The sequence below is a fragment of the Phocoena sinus genome, chromosome X (genome assembly GCF_008692025.1).
Source record: "Phocoena sinus isolate mPhoSin1 chromosome X, mPhoSin1.pri, whole genome shotgun sequence".
In the NCBI taxonomy this organism is placed as follows: domain Eukaryota; kingdom Metazoa; phylum Chordata; class Mammalia; order Artiodactyla; family Phocoenidae; genus Phocoena; species Phocoena sinus.
The window spans coordinates 118629319-118646017 of NC_045784.1; the positions used below are offsets into that span (position 1 = coordinate 118629319).

A 16699-nucleotide genomic window follows, 5' to 3' on the forward strand; every position below is an offset into this window, starting at 1 on the left:
GGATTCTTAACCACTGCACCACCAGGGAAGCCCTCTAGTCGGTTACATGTTATAATTTAAAAAGAAACCGGTGGGGGAAGTTAAGAGGTAGAGAGTAGATGTGGACCTATACACATAGCAAAACTAATAGCTGGGCTTCCCTGGTGGCGCAGTGGTTGAGAGTCCGCCTGCCAATGCAGGGGACATGGGTTCGTGCCCCAGTCCGGGAAGATCCCACATGCCGCGGAGCGGCTGGGCCCGTGAGCCGTGGCCACTGAGGCTGCGTGTCCGGAGCCTGTGCTCCGCAACGGGAGAGGCCACAGCAGTGGAGGCCCGCGTACCGCAAAAACAAAACAAAACAAAACATAGAAAACTAATAGCTGATGGTGAGAGCTTCAAGGGAGGTGCCAGGACTATAGAAAGAAATCCGATATCCTCTTAAAGCCATGCAATGCGGAGGCGCACAAACGTGGGAACCACGGCACTTCTTGCCCAGCACTGTGCTGGAACTCCAGAAATGACCCAGTGTCATCAGGAGAAGGTGACGTGGTATCCGGTGCCTCTGCATATGGAAGAGAAGAGTGCAGCACACTGTAAAAAGATTTCCACTAAGGAAAAAGTTCTGATGCTTAAATGAGTGACTTGCTGTTATCTGGAAAATCTAACTATGTAGAAACTGACAGTGCAGGATGAAAGAGATAATGCTTAAAAACAATGTGAAAGGCAGCTGTTAAGGAAATGTAGCAAAGGCAGGGGGAGGCGTTCAACAAATATATTTGAAAAGTAAATTCAATTTCTAACCCTGTCTAGTCCCCCTCCTGCCAGGATGCCTAAATAAATGAATGAGTGAGCAAATGAATGAATGAATGCAAATTGTCCTTCCATGGGTCCCCCTCCTCAGGGCTGTTCTACGGTTGTTGGAGCTAATGCTGTGTCAAGGTGTCGGAGATGGACAAGGGCACCTGTCTGGTCCTCAGTCATCATCCACACTTATACCCGAGAGGTCCATCATCCCAATCTACACAGTGTCTCCCACAGCCAGAAGCTCTCCTGGCTCTTGCCATGTGGAGGCTTGGAAGTCTCTGCCAAGGCTGGCTGGCTAGGATCCTGTCTCCCTAGAGGCACCCGGCTGTTGTCCTCTCTGTTCCTGCTGTTACCCTGTAGGTGCTGTTCTGCAGAAGAACATAGGTTCTGCCTGCTCTTTGCACTCAAAGGCCCCCTCCTCATTTCTCCTCCCCAAGACACTCTCTGCTCATGACTCCCCTTTGCCCTCTTCTCTGCAAACCTTCTACATTCTTCTTAATGATCTGCCTTTGCAACACAGCCAAAAGCTGTGCAGGCTGTTTCATGTTTTCCTGGTACTATATACTGCTTAAGGTAATGAGCTGGCTATCTGTTTGAATATGGAGAACGTAAAGGGCAAAATGCAAAAAACACTCCTCCCCCATCTTGTCATCTCTCTCTCCCTTGGGAGTTCAAGCCAGTTGAGAAATAGGCTCAGGCATCAATCAGATAAAATGCACTTGCTCATTTATGATGTGTTTGTTAAATAGCATCTATGGTCCCAGAATTGCTCTAGGCGTTAAGAACACAGAAGTGCCTGAAGCAGTCAAGATAGCCATCTATTATTTGCAAAGTTGCATTTTAAAACTTGGCTTAGCTTGCAGTGGAAATGACATACCTGAATTGAATTTATCCATTGTAGTCAAAGACTTCAGTGGCTGGAAAACTGAAACCACCCCTTCACCCTTCCAGTATGATTCCCTGTCCCCAGTGAGCTCACTGCACAGAAGATCCAGGGATGGAGAAAAGAACACCAGCAGACTCGAAGCTGGCAGCTCTAAAAGAGAAGGGGCAGAGCAGGCTGAAACACACACACGTGTGTGCACGCGCACACGGAATAAACCCTTCTCCAGGCTCACCCATTAGTACTCGAGTGGGTGGAGAGAGGGACAGAAACCTCGCTCCACATGCTTCAGGGAGGATGAGAGTTCCTATTTTATGGGCGGAGGCAGGAACATGAAGAGGGAAAATTACTCCCTTTGCAATTAATATTGCAATTTTATCCAGACCCTTGTGAATTTTAAATTTTGAATATGATGTAGGTGAACTTATCTAGATATGCTTACTCCTTCATTTTGCTCTAGTGTTTAATCTTAAGTGTCTATTATTACTAATTGAGAAGACTATTATACAAGGGCCTTCTACTTCCATTAAGCTATGCATCCATAAAAGTTTTCATCTGTATGCATCACACTAAATATATTACAGAAGTGAGTTCAGATTAGATGCATTGCTCGCACTTCCCAGCTCTGCTCTATTCTGTGAGGATGGGGAGTGACTCCCTTCAAGCTGTTTCCCAAGATGGCTGGCTTCCACCTGGGTCCAGCCAGTGACAGGCACTGGCTGGAGGCTTGGGGGCAGGTGGCAGAAGCCAGGGTGTTTGTACCTCAGGTTGCATCTTTAACAGTGGCTGAGTCTGCTGTTGTTCCAGCTGCTCCAGGTAGGTCCACCAGGATTCCTGTTTCTGCCAAGTGACCAGGCCACAGCATCCAGGATCGCCACCTTCTTTTCGTCCCCTCAGCCTGAGTGGTTCTGGCCTCCTACTCTTTCTAATCTCTGGGCTGCTTTACAAAGAGCCCCAGTTGGCTGTGCCCCTCTGCCATCACATGTGTAATCAATTCCCCGTTTTAAGTTCCCTCCATTTAAAATACATGGAATGGTCTCTGTTTTCTACTTTGGAGTTTGAGGCTTTTGCCTTGAAAACTGTCTTCATTTACATCTTTCTCAGATCATGAAAATGAACTCCATCAATTGAGTGGGGAAGAAAGAGTGTTCCATGGAAAACTGGTGTCTGACGATTTGTTATTAGGTGATCTATGCAAAAAGGTTTCCTTGGTCCAGTGTTTGGAACATAGTGGGTTAAAAGAAGTCAAATGGGTTTAATATTAGATCTCTCATAGAGTTTAATGTTCTAGTATGCATTGTAACTTAGGGCAATCATACACAGAACTTCCCAAAGTTAGTTAACCAGGGAACCCCCTTTTTCAAGGACTTTCTAATAACATTTCCCAGGACTCTTAATGCTTCATACAACCCAGTTTGGGAAATACTGAACAACAATCATCTCAGCCAGCCTTTTGCTAGGAGTGGGGTAGAATAATTTGAGATGGAGATTGCCGGCAACATTCCCACATTCTTACTTTAAGCGATGTACATATTTTAGATACCAGGTGGCTAGCCTGACGCCTCATTATTAAATTGAAGGAGCCTACTTGTATTCTCACTCAGATAGGGGGAAGCTGGTTTAGGAGGATAAAACTTGCCTCGGGAACCACCTGAAAAACATGAGGGAAACCTAGTTCAACATCAAATTAGATGGAAGGGAAAACCTGGGCCTAGGGCATTCTGAGGGCACCCACCTCAACCTTAAGGGCATTGGCATGAGTCTCATTCATGGTTTGACCTGGGGTAGACCGACGTATCCAGATGAACCTACAGGAAAAATGACTGCAGAAAGATTTTCTTTTAAATGATTGTAGACTCCAGCAGGACATGCTTTAGGAATCCTAGACAAACCGCAGTGCAGTGTAGGGGAAAACACGTGGATCAGACCTAGGTTCAGTCCTGAGGGACCAGGGACAAGATAATTAACTTATCTAAGCCCCAGTTTCTTTTTCTCTTTTTTTGTTCGTTTAGTTTTTTTGGCTGCGTGGCATGTGGGATCTTAGTTCTCTGACCAGAGATGGAACCCATGCCCGCTGCAGTGGAAGCGCAGAGTCTTAACCACTGGACTGCCAGGGAAGTCCTGAGTCCCAGTTTCTTTATCTTTAAGAATCTGGAATTTAATGATCTCTACACAGAGCTGTTGTGAAGATTAAATGAGGTATGCAAAAGCATTCTGTAAAGTGCTATGCAGATATTTGTTAATAAATTATATTTCAGTCTTCTATAGTCAGCTCAATTTAATGCCCTCTCCCATTAATATTTGTATGCTTCATTATGTTTTAGCTTTACTTTTCAAATTATAATTTTGAAATAATTTCAGACTTAAGTTGCAAAAATAGTACAAAGAATTCCCATACACTCTCCACTCAGATCCCCCCAAATATAATCACAGCACAATTTCAAAAATCAGGAAATTAACATTGATATAACCTATATACCACAGTCAAACTTCATCAATTACTCCACTAATGTCCAATTTCTGGTCCAGGATCCAACTGAGGACCATACGCTGCACTTGTTATGTCATCTTCATTTCCTTGATCTGGGAATTTCTGGGTCTTCGTCTTTAATCATGTTAATAATTTTGAAGATTACAAGCCAGTTAAAGTGTAGAATATCCCTCAGTTTGGATCTGTCTGATGCTGTCTCATAGCTGACATTAACATTTTGCATTAATGTTGTGATTATTTATTCAGGCCATCAAAGGTGATATAATGATGGAAATGCAGTGTCCTGGTTAAGTGCCTGGACCCTAGTCAGAAGAACTGGGTTTAAATTCTGGTTCTACCAGACTGTGTGACCTTGGCTGGTGACTCAGTTTCCTTATCTGTCAGATGGAGAAATGTTAATACCTATTTCATAGGGTTGTCGGGATTATTAAAGGAGCGAACATATGTAAAGTTATTGGAACAGTGCCTGGCACATAGTAAATGCTATCTAAGTGTTAGCTTATATGAGGAGTTGGGATTTTAGTGGTTTTACTGGTAGGAAATATATCCTAACAAATTGATGAAGAGATCAAAGAAGCAGCAGGCATTTTAGCTATGAACATCCATTGCACCTCTCCACCCAAAGAGCCAGGGCCAAAGACCTTTGGCTAGCAGGCATTCTGCTCCACCAAGAGGTGCACTGTTCTTTCAGCCAGAGGCCTGCTCATAGCACTTGCTCCTAAGCCCATGAGATGAGGACTTACTTGGTCCACAGTAGGTCCACGTACTAGGAACTGAGGCCACACTTCCTTACCCGTCAGTTGCTGGGAAATACGTGTCAAATTAATTAAAAAATGTTGTGAAATAATTAAGCCCCCCATTTTCCTGACAACTATTCCCACAACTCAGGCTTTCAAGCTTCATTAGTATGCATCCAGCACTTCAGCTGCGGACACATTCACTGAATAACCATAGTGATAACCTCAGCCCCTAACCTTTGCATGTGCTTCTTGTTGAAGGGGCCAAACCACTCAGCCCCTCACAATACTTACTTTATTGGCCAATCCTGGGCAGACTCCACAGTGAGGCAGCGTCTTAATAGGCTGGATGGGGGAAGGGAAGGAAACCTGAACAGACTAATTCCAAGAAGGTAGAAAGAATCTAAGACATATCTATGAAAATTTGGTAAATGACAACTATTCATTAAAAATGTCAAAGCAACAACAAAACCCCTTAACAGAAAAATAGCAATGCATTCAGCTGACTAGCAAATGACATTTTACAAAGCAATCATGATCTTTTACCTCATCTGATCACCCTTCACCCCCAAGACACCATTTTATAGGCGAGAAGAGGACTGAGAGGGAAATGGCTCCAAGTGGCAAAGCTGAAACTTAACTCAGGTCTTACCTCCAGATATAGCACATTTCCCACTTTACAACAACAAAAAAAGAGGAAATGCTCTAAATGTAGGTCAAAGACTAACAGGATTAAAAGACTACAAAAATATAGAGACTGAGGTGTAAAAACGTAATGAAACCAGCTACAGTGGAGACTTTAGTTTCTTAGAAGTCAAGGAGGGCAGGGTTTTTCAAGGAAAAGGACTTTCACAAGGCCTCAGATGCAGGTTGAGCAACGACACAGGGAAGGAAGGGGGATGGGGAGAGGGGGAGAGAGGTGTAGGGGAAGGGGAGCGAGGGACAGAAAGGTGTACGCACACACCTTTGGCGTAAACACACACACCTTTGGCGTAAACACACACTATTGTAAAATCTCTGTATCTTTGGGTACTTAAGAATCAAATGATTTCAATGGGATGCAGACAGGGACCATGTATCGTACAACCTCCAATGAGCGAGCACTGCCAAGCACACAGCAGACTTTCAATACGTATTTGCTGATTTGGCTGGACTTTTACGTATGCAGCAACCAGATACAGCCTTATTCAAAACTCCCACAAATATCGGAAACTCCCCAAATTAGGTATTGCCCTCAAGTGCTAGTTGAACGTATGCAGAAATGGTCAGTCATTTGTGAATTGTACAGGCAAAGAGGAAATTAGAAACTTATTGCCCATCACCACATTGCTTCCATATTACTTTTACGTCAGACAGACCTTCCCAAAAAAGAGGCTAAAAATATCAATCATATCATACCAAAGTTTATTGATTACATCAAACAAAATTTCTGTAATGAAAAAGGCAAGTTGCATTCATAAAAGATGGCATTCACATTCATTATAGAAAGCAAAAACGATGTAAAAAATTGCTGAAGTGAAAAATGTAATATTGCAGTCCCATTTTGCAAGCTGAAAAATGATTTCGTCAACACTTGCATAAAATCTACATTTATATACTGCATGTTATTAAAAAATTCCATCACTAAATTATTATGGATTTTGCAAATTTAGGCTTGTATTTTATACTGTTGCTGGTGTAAATGTGGTAGATAGGGAATTTATGTTTTCAGTTTCGTAGGTAACATCCTCAAACAGTGGAGAACAGCTGTGAAAACTACAAGGACGTTTTGTAGTTCGAAATTATTCAAATGATGGGTATATGATCCTATTATTACATTTTACCCCTTTCTCTGACACAAAATAAGGTGGTTAGATTGTAGTGATAGGAATACTGGATGGCTTACTTCAAGTTATTCCATCTGCTAAACCCACGCTAACCAATTTTTTTGCTCACTAATAAAATATCTTTCAAAAAATAAAGTCAGGTCCCTCTCAAGGCTCTAGGCCATGATATTACACATCACTGCCGTCATGAATCTGAGCTGCAGTGTAATGTGTAGCTTATTAGACACAACTCTAAATCCCCCTTGTCTTTCTTCCAGGATGCAAGGAATTTCACATGCCACCAGTTATATTTCCACTACCCTAGATATTCTGATCATGTCAAATCTCCATGGTCTGCATTAAACAAGCCTCTCTAATTAAGGTCGGCTCTTTGTATTCACAGTCCTTATAATTCTTACGTAAAACAACAATAACAATACAGCAACAACTATAGAAACGAGAACAACAACAAAACATCGAAAACTTTCCTGGGTCTGATTTTTTAGCTCTTTGGAATAGGTAAAGAATATATTGACTTGCTTTTCAGCAGACTGCCCCAAATACTAGGCTACTAGAACACAGCACACTTAGGAAGGTGTGATGGCACCTAACAAAATACTCAAAAATAATACTGATATATGAGAACAAATGAAATAATGAAAAAAGGTCAGTAATGATGGAATGGTTTCTGACAACTGAAATTATGTCCTTTCTAAAATTTAAGAAAAATTACACCTAAACATTAACACAAAATATAAATGGAAGAATCAAATGTGCCATATGGACTTTATAAATACACTGGTATAGATTGAATCTAATACTTACTTCTCCAAATCAAGGTACAATATAAAAACTAATAATAGTACAGGCATGCCAGGAAGACAACCAAGAATGGAAACTGGTAAGAAAATACCTTTTAAAAGACCATTTCCAATCTAGTAGTCAAATGTAGTCACTTATATCCAAAAAAAGCGTGTGTATAATTTTAACATTTAATAAAGACACACCACATTTATATGTTTTAGGTGAACTCCTTAGGAGGTTAAAACCTCCCTCTAGTCCAGTAAGTCAAGGACTTTACCAAGGTGAATCTCGTGGTTTAGAGTTAGACCATTACTCTAGCCAAGTTTGCTAAGAGAGACAACATTCATGTTCAGAGTTGTGCTATGGACCCTTCCTCCTCCCAAATCGGCAAGTTAAAAAAAAAAAAAAGTGCTGCATATATGCACAGATGCAACCTCTTTCAAATAAAAACCATTAACAGTTTGAAATTAAGCTATTCTTCCTTCCTCTCCACAAAAAAAATGATAAAAGACTGATGTTCAGAATGGCCTTTATTTTTATGTAACTGTGGTTCTGCCCATCTTGCCTCAGATCCCAGTAAAACTAATATTGGAAAAATCTATTATATCTTAACTATTTTGAGGAGCTACCGATTGGAAATGCTTTCTTTTCAAATCTAGTAGCCTTACACTCATTAAGTGTAATCCAGAAGAACAAAAATAAATAATTTCTTTTGATTTTTGCAAAAATACCCAGCGTTAACATTCTTTCCACCTTTCAAGTTATTTGTTGGCAAGGATATTCTATCAAGACAAAATTAGCACGTGGGCGAACAGAAAGGATTAACTACTATCTGATGCACTGATTTAGTCCTCTTATATTTTCAAGTATTCCTTTCATATGTTGAAAAAAATAATTTAACATTATCATTCAGCAGGAACAAGAAATGTGATCTAAATTGCCTATTTCTTCTGCCAGGCAAAAAAAGTAATATTAGCAAAATCTATTCATTCCCATTGCATGACTTCTACTTTATACTATTGTATTTAAATCCATTCAGAGTTCATGGGTTAAAAGAGCACCCATTTGGTAGTTATTTTATTCTATCTAAAGCCAGAAATCCTAAATATTCTTGCTTTCAACCTTCATATAATTCGTAACTTAGAGCTTTGGCCATAACGGCTACTTACAATAACTGTAAATGCTTAAGAGAGTCATTTGGTATCTTAGTGGACATTTACTCTGAACCTTAGACATAAGATAGTGGTTTAGTTTGTTGCATATCAAGTATCCTGAGATGATAACTTTTTGTAGTTGCTTCTTCATGCTTTCTTTTAGCTGTAACCACTGTCAATATGCTTGTAGGACAATAACATAGGCAGTTCAAGATTCGGATTCTGAAAGATTTAAAATACACAGAGTTAAAAGTTTTATCTTAATAATAATGTAAAACCACCTGTTCAGCATTTTCAAAAATAAATCAAGTAGTAAATTTTGTTATGAGAATAAAACAATTGTTTTAACAAAGCTGCCAAGTTTTATTCACATGCAGGGAAAAAAAAAGTGACACAATAACCAATTTTGAATCCTTTATTCATTTGTCAGCTGAATAGATTCAGACTTGCTTTTTGCTTTTGGATTGCTCCAGGGTTCTTTTAAGAACTTTTACCACTAGGACAGCAGAGGCTTAGCTCACTAAGATCCCTTCTAGTCTGTGAGGGACAGAAGGGACATGAAAACAGGGACATTTTATTTAACTTTCTATCTCTAGCACCTAGCCCAGTGTCTGGCGCACAGCAGATGCTCAGGACATGTCGAATGAATGCATCAACTGTTTTTTGGTTGTTAATTATCACAAAGTCTAAAGATACATTGTTTTGAAAGACTGTTATGAAAGTACTTTTCCTTTACTTAAGGAAACATGTTTCCTCTCTGTAATATTGAAGTTAATTTTCTTTTTGGTAGATCATGTATCTATGAGTCAACTGACTCCTGTTTTTCTTATTCATCATCTTTTTAGAAAGGAAACCACAGAAATCTCCCTAAGAAATCTGTAGATTCTTCTTTGTCCTCTAAACACTATCACATGCTATGATCAGGATGGGGCATGATAGGGCAACTGATCAGTGAGTATAAATCAGGTATGTGGAGAAGTGGAAGTCCTACATCAAGGGAGTCAACCTGACCCTTGATTCTCCACTCAAAAATCCAACTTTTTAAAACCTGAGTAGTGGAGGGCCTTAAGGGGTGTACTATTTTCTCCCCCTTTAGGTGCACCTTCCTTGCCATACTTGGACTAGAAGTTCTTTAGAATACCTTCCATTCCTTTTGATGTTCCATTTTCTCATATTATTTCTTCAGGTAGCAGGGTCAGGGTGACCCTAACCAAAATAAGGTTGCCATTCACATCGAGAACTTATAAAAGGAGTCAGGCAGTTCCCTTATCAACCAAGGGACAAACTCGGTGGCTAAACTAATTGCCAAATATTTTCCTTGGAGAAGAAATAATGTCACATGAAAATATATTCCTAGAAGAAATAACTACATTAAAAATAAAACAATCGTTTTTTGAAAAAAATTTCCTCAGTTGTGTTAGGCATTGTAGGAGTTAAGGCCCTGGAGAGACCAAAAGCAGTAGCAGTGTCTGCTACCCAGCCTAGTCTCCCAAACCACAGACCAAGCTAAGGCAAGCAATCCAGGGGGATACAAAATTCACTGGAAACAGTATAGCTAAGATGCATCACACAGCTTAGGACAAGGCTATCTGGAACAAAACAGTCAAAGACTTTGAAGGCTACTGGGAAGCAGATTCATTACTGAGGGACAACATAAGCAGGTGAGTCACTCCAAATGGGTAAAAGGATGTATGTAGACTGAGACAAAATGAATTGGCTTCCAAAATAACACTGCAGATGCAGACTGTGATGAACAGTAGGAGATAGAAGAACCAATGGATTCAATCCATTAGCTCAATTTTTATTCTTTGCTGGAGGGTAGGGAAGTTGACAGATGATGAAAACATGGGCCTATGAGGTGGACTCACAGTTGTTAGCATCACAGCAAACTGACCTGCAACTGTCATTCATGATGATCATTCATTTTTATGTGGGCATGAAAGACAGCCCTGCCCTAAGCCATATAGAGTTGTTTCCAAGCTGACAAGCTTGTAAACCTCATTTATGAATTATTCTACATTCCCATGGATGGATAAAAGACCTTTAAAGGTCTAGGGTGACAGAGGCCCCTGCAGTGGGAAACAGAGTACTCGTAGAGGAGTCATTCTGAGTTCAAGGATTCCTCCCATGGCATATCAATTCCCTCCAAATCTTTTTTTTTGGGGGTGTAAATGAAACAATGTTATAAAATTAATTCACTCACTTTTGGAAAAATTATGAAGCATTCTATATGATTAGGCTAGCATCCCCCTGAATGGCTAGGAAAGGTTTTACCTCTGAAAGTTGAAACATTTAGCTGGAATAAAACTTGACAGTACAAAAAGTGATTACAGTAGATTGGTTCATTAACATATACTTGGGGATCAGACATTTACAAGGACATTAAATATATACCTGGAAACACAGACACAGCACATGGAAGTACAAACACATTGAATTATTTTCACATAATTCCCAAAAGAACATGCAGTGCTAAAACTGACTTGATATTATACAGATGCAATTTTGGAATATTTATTTTCAATTTTTCCAAATCATCTTTTAAAATCAAAATTATATTTCCTAATCAGTATTAACATGCATTTTCACATGATGTCATGACAACATGCCCCTTATAAATTAAATATACTGTATTGCCCTTCAGTTCTGGAAAATGCCTAAAATTTTATTTGGGGGCTTAGCAAATTTAAAATATGTATTCCTCCATATTCCAAGTAATGCATCTTTATATTTTTGCAAAGAATAGTATAAAGTTCACCACACCAACAGCAGAGAAAATTTAGAGAGTGATATTTTCATTTTTTCTTTATAATGCTGTTAATCTGTTTCTTTAAAGCCAGCCCGCTTGTTTAACACTAGGTACCTGTTACAATATATTAGATTCGTCTGAGAATGCTCGTAAAAGAAGAGGTCTGACTGAAGGTCTGGTGGATAATGAGTCAGATGCCTTTTTACAGCTCAGATTTCTCTGTAATAGTGAGGTAAAGATACTTAAAGCATTTGAAGATTGGTTAACCCACCTGGTTATAAAAATGTAGGAAGAAAAAAATAATTTCCTACAGACTACTCCTCTGGCCAAAAGTACAAATGATTACACTACAGCAAATGCGTAACATTTAAATGAATACATTTAAAGACCTAAGAAAGTCTCCAACTCCAGTTGAATTGTTTTCATGGTAGAAGAATACAGACATTAGTAGTACGTGGCAAACTTGGGTTTTTGAAATGACACTGGTTAAGTTATGCGGTTGATGAAGTCAATATGGTTCGATTAGTAAACCTTACCATCCTTTTGGTGAACACCTCTGAGAGTTGTGCCGGTACTGTGAGTGTACTGAACAAAGAGAAATTTGTGCAAAACATTCCTGTCTTAGTGAACAGACTAGCTGTAACACACTGTGGCTTCTACTGCCACCAGGAACCAATGGGACTACAGACCTACAGTCCAAGTTTTTGAAAATCACTTTCTCTCCAGTGTGACAATTTGAGAAGGTGAGCAAATGATTAAAGGAAAATGACAAAATATTCTTAAGTATCAATAGAAGATGTAAAGATGAGTCATGAGAATTTTTCATAAAGAATCAGAAAATGATGTCAAGCAAATGAGAATGCAAGCAAGTTGGTACATTAAGAAAGGAAATCACCTTATTCACTCCAAGAGAAACTGTGATTGCTGGAAGTTTGAGAAAGCATGAAGATAGTAGATGTTCCTGAGGAAGGGAGGCGTTTCGTTACCTTGTTCACAATTGCACAAAAGGTGGAAAATTGCAGTAGAAAAAAGAGAAATGCAGAAACCAAAAAGAAAAAAAAAAGTAAATATTCTCTGAAATGTAAGACATTTAAAAAGAAACCTTGAGAATTCGAAGTTGAAATGACGTTAGTTTTGAAGACGTTACTTTCTGAAGTAAAAGTAGAGTTAGAGTTAGGAATAGTCTATTATATGAGCAAACTACTATTTCTCTGTATAGCAATTAAAATTTTTTTTTCTTAATGGGAAAACTGACTATTTTGAATCAAGTAATTTAAAAATATGTTTCTCATTGAAATAAAGCTCATCTCTAATCATTAACTCAGTAGCTTACACTGTTCAAAATCCACTGGTCAGAGAGCTAGGCTGAGGGTCCATCACCAGTCTATACTGAAGTAACTGTCTCCCCTATCCAATTGCACAGATGGAATATGAAGGGACTGACTGCCCTTGGGCAGTTCCAGGTTAAAAACCTAATCAAAACTAACATAATGGAAAAACTGTTGGCGAAACCACACTTCAGTGCCGTTCACCTCTGAACCAATCTTTAACTTCCTTTATTCTAACATAATTTGATCAGTTTCCCCCTTTTCTCCTACAGAGACTCTTTAAAAGCGTTGGCTGAAGAGCTATGAATTTTTCCTTTAAAACACTTAGAAAAAGTAAAAATCGATAACTTACAGTTTAATCAGAAAACCTAAGAGGCTAGTTTTATTTTTTCTTCTTCTGTGCCTGAAGCTATAGGCTAATTTATAGACTTGGTTTTGGTATTGCTCAAGCAAAACAGAAGATGAGTGGTCAACTATGCAGATGAGCTTAATGATTCTGCTAATCAAGATTACCCATATTATCTCCTTAGCAGCTAATGGAGATACACTTACAAAAAGAAACCAGCTAAAGTAACACATATATCTAACAGAGTCTAATAAACATTTATACTTATAAAGGCAAATATTTTTATTTATTCATATATATTTTAACATAACTACATGTTTTCCTGTTCACATTTTACCTTAAATACAGTTGGTGACATGTTGGTAACATGCAAATTACCAATTGATAAAGCTAGAGAAATAAATATTTCGTTTCTGAGAAAAAAAATTTTAAATTGCTCTGTCTTCTATTTTGTGGGCAAAAACCTTGCAACAAGATTAACATGATACCAAATCACCCACCCTGTGTTTAAAATACAAGCCCATCTATTTAAGACTGTAACTGAAACACATTTTGGTGTGCTCAAAACCTTGTTCCCAACGGTCAGAGATAGAAGTATTTCTAAGAAGTAGACATTTTAGGGGTTAATAGGTTACTTTATAAAGGAAAACAAAAGAAATATGAAAGTACAGAAGGCAGCAGAGAGCATGGAAAGATTAAAGCAATAAAAAAACTGATACAGCTAGCAACTGGTTGGGGGAGGGTGAGAAGGATGGGAGATAACTAAAACAGTATGAAATTTCCACATTCCTTTGCAGTCATCTAGAGAGCTTTGACTGGCTCAAGTAGCAGTTTGTCAAAGAGGCCAATGCATAAAGGTTCCCCTCAACAGCCACGATGTTAGGATTCAACTTTATATTTGTCTAATTTAGATGACAGGACTGTTACCCTTAGAATTCTTGGTTCTATGTGACACTGTCAGGATTGCAACAGTAATCATCATTGTCACCATTGTTATTATAAGGATAAATTGTATTCTCCAAAGTGCTTTCTCTGGGAATTTTGCTCAGACACCTGACATTCTTCCTTTTCCTGTCTTCCACTCTGAAAGAGCTCCCTGAGTAATGGAATGTTTCCTCTTGTTTGTGCAAACCTCACATGCAAGGTATGGCCATGTTGCTGGGTCCATTCTCATTAGATTATAGTGTTTCCATGTCTACTAGGCAAAGTCAAGCCTCCTTTAGATCATGGTGGTTTACACGGGAAAACTTTACATAAAGATATGTGGAACATTCCTCCGCTGGAAATGGGAACTGGTATTTACCAGTTGGCCAGAAGGTCCAGGTGTATTTCACTGATTAAGAGACAGCCCAAGAAATATGCTTAAGAGGGGACACAGCTTTTTGAAATACCAAAATCCTAAACTTTAAATTTCCTTTAAAGTGTTATCTGCTGTACCACTGTTCAGTGCTCCATGATAGTTTCATCATATACTTGTCAGCAGCGTGGCGATGAGGCTTTGTCAGTTTATAAGCTAAAGAAAAGACCTATGATCCTTAATGATGGGACTCTAGCTCAAGAATTAACTACATTGCTGAAAATAAGGGTCTGAAAATATTTACCCCTGAGTTAAATGAGTGGGGGAACCTATTTTCGAAGAGAGAATTCTTTCTAATGCTAATATCATGACAGAACTCAGCTGTGGTGGAGGCTTCTGGAGGTAGTGACTTGGACCTTGAAATAGCCCAGCTGTGTTACAAGCCATAGTATTGAATCTACTGTTCTGTTTATACCTGCTTACAGAAGTGTTCCAAATAAGTCCCCTTTATAACTCAACTAGAGTGAGAGCTCCTTGTGAGAGGGAGCTACATCTGATTCTTCTCTGAATGATTAACACCTAGTACAGCAGCTAGCTTACAGTCGACCCTCGGGCAATGTGTGCTGAACTGAATAGAATTCAACAGAAGGCTGCTTCTATAATTGTTAAATGTAAATGGTTTAGCATCTTTCTCAAATGCCATAGACATTTTCTCTATCCACTGCTGAGTTCCCTTCTTAAAGCAGCTGCCAAGACTCACAGGAGGATAGCACTGGCAGTCTACTTACCACAGGCATTTCTGGCTCTACATGCAAAGGATCCCTAGCTTACTGGATGAAGTCAGGGGGATCTTCTACCTCTAGCTCGGGACACACACTTTACCCCATTAGGGATTCTGTCAGGTATGAGGCTGACCCGGTGTAAAAGAGTCCTTTGCGTTTCTTTACAATGAGGCCGATGTCTTAGCAAGGGATATTGAACAAAGTAGGAAGTCACCCAGGATGCCAGACTGTTGGTCATTAAAATACTCTTTTCTCCTTTATCTTAGAAGTGGCCTCTGCCTCTTTGATGTGGCCAACTAGAGCCTTGTGTAAATAGATGTGACTTATCAGAGTAGTCATAGCTGCCATGTTTCAGTTGGCCTTTATGCATTCATATGCACTACTTTGCTCTTGCATTTTCTCACAAGGGGAAAAAAAGAAAAAAGAAAAAAAAAAAGGCAGTGCTGCTGAGTGCCCACAATGTTTTGTCTCATCTGCAAGTCTCACAATCCCATAGAGTCTGAAAAACCATTTAGCCTTTCAGACTCTGGATGTAAAGAGAGATGTTCATCAGTAGGTGGTTCAACACATGTTCACTGGTTCAATGACGATAGGAATAAATGAATGAATGAGTGAACGAATGAAGGTGATTATGGAAATTCTCCTGGTTGTTCTAGCATATCAGCATGCCAAGCTACAGTACAGACACTGGAATTCCTCCTATCATGGACATAATCCATGGCAAACAAATCTCATGCTAAACCCTGGAAACATTCTACACTGCTAAGTAAAAAGGGCCGCAGTCCCAGAACTCCATGCTTTCGTTCAACAGAAGTTTGGAATCTGCTGTTTGCGTGGAAAGAAAATGTTCTAAGTCTTTATCTGTGACTACCTTGTAGCATCTCTCCATTTAACTTATATAAAAACATTTAAAATATTTAGTAGCCATTTAGTTTATATAAAAGTCACCTCTAGGGCTTCCCTGGTGGCACAGTGGTTGACAGTCCGCCTGCCGATGCAGGGGACACGGGTTCGTGCCCCGGTCCGGGAAGATCCCACATGCCGCGGAACGGCTGGGCCCGTGAGCCATGGCCGCTGAGCCTGCGCGTCCAGAGCCTGTGCTCCGCAACGGGAGAGGCCACAACAGTGAGAGGCCCGCGTACCAAAAAAGAAAAAAGTCACCTCCAGCCAGTGTCTAATTTTTTTTTTAAAGGGCTTAAGGAAGAGGATAAGATGATATGTTTGAAGGTTTTGATTTCTGAGATTTTTGTCTCATCTTTACAGCATGAAGCTGGGTGTGAGCCATTATTTAGCATGAGCTCCACTACCCCAAATAAGAAAAACATCGAGGAACTCCTCAAAGTGTACTCCCAAATAAGGAGATCCTTCCTAGACAAATCTCTATTACAACAAGGCACCAAAAGATTTCTTACTGTGACATTTTCTGTTTGGCTTCATGCAAATTGCCACTTGAGCCATTCTGGGAGGAACCTGTTTTATCCCTGTTCAACTGGTATTAAAGGTATAATCAGACAAGTAAATGCCACTTTTCCATTCTAAG

The 16699-nt window shown here is 39.5% G+C and overlaps 1 protein-coding gene and 1 long non-coding RNA gene across 5 annotated transcripts in view; both read right to left on the reverse strand.

Moving 5' to 3' along the window:
* Positions 1–300: 300 nt before the first annotated feature.
* LOC116747588 lies at positions 301–4782 on the reverse strand. The gene is made up of 4 exons (XR_004348077.1): positions 3402–4782; positions 2429–3317; positions 1661–1819; positions 301–541 (listed from the first exon to the last, which is right to left on the reverse strand). It is a non-coding gene; the product is annotated as an uncharacterized LOC116747588 (long non-coding RNA).
* A 1502-nt stretch (positions 4783–6284) lies between these two features.
* ATP11C (ATPase phospholipid transporting 11C) overlaps positions 6285–16699 on the reverse strand; it is a 167445-nt gene continuing 157030 nt past the window's right edge. For 2 of the 4 annotated variants that reach the window (XM_032619973.1, XM_032619972.1), the window contains one exon: positions 6285–8879. In XM_032619973.1, the coding sequence (XP_032475864.1) occupies positions 8817–8879 (63 nt within the window). In that variant the 3' untranslated portion in view covers positions 6285–8816. Of the gene's footprint in view, positions 8880–11520; positions 11626–16699 lie in introns of all 4 variants that reach the window. The other 2 variants (XM_032619971.1, XM_032619974.1) reach the window with 2 other exon arrangements.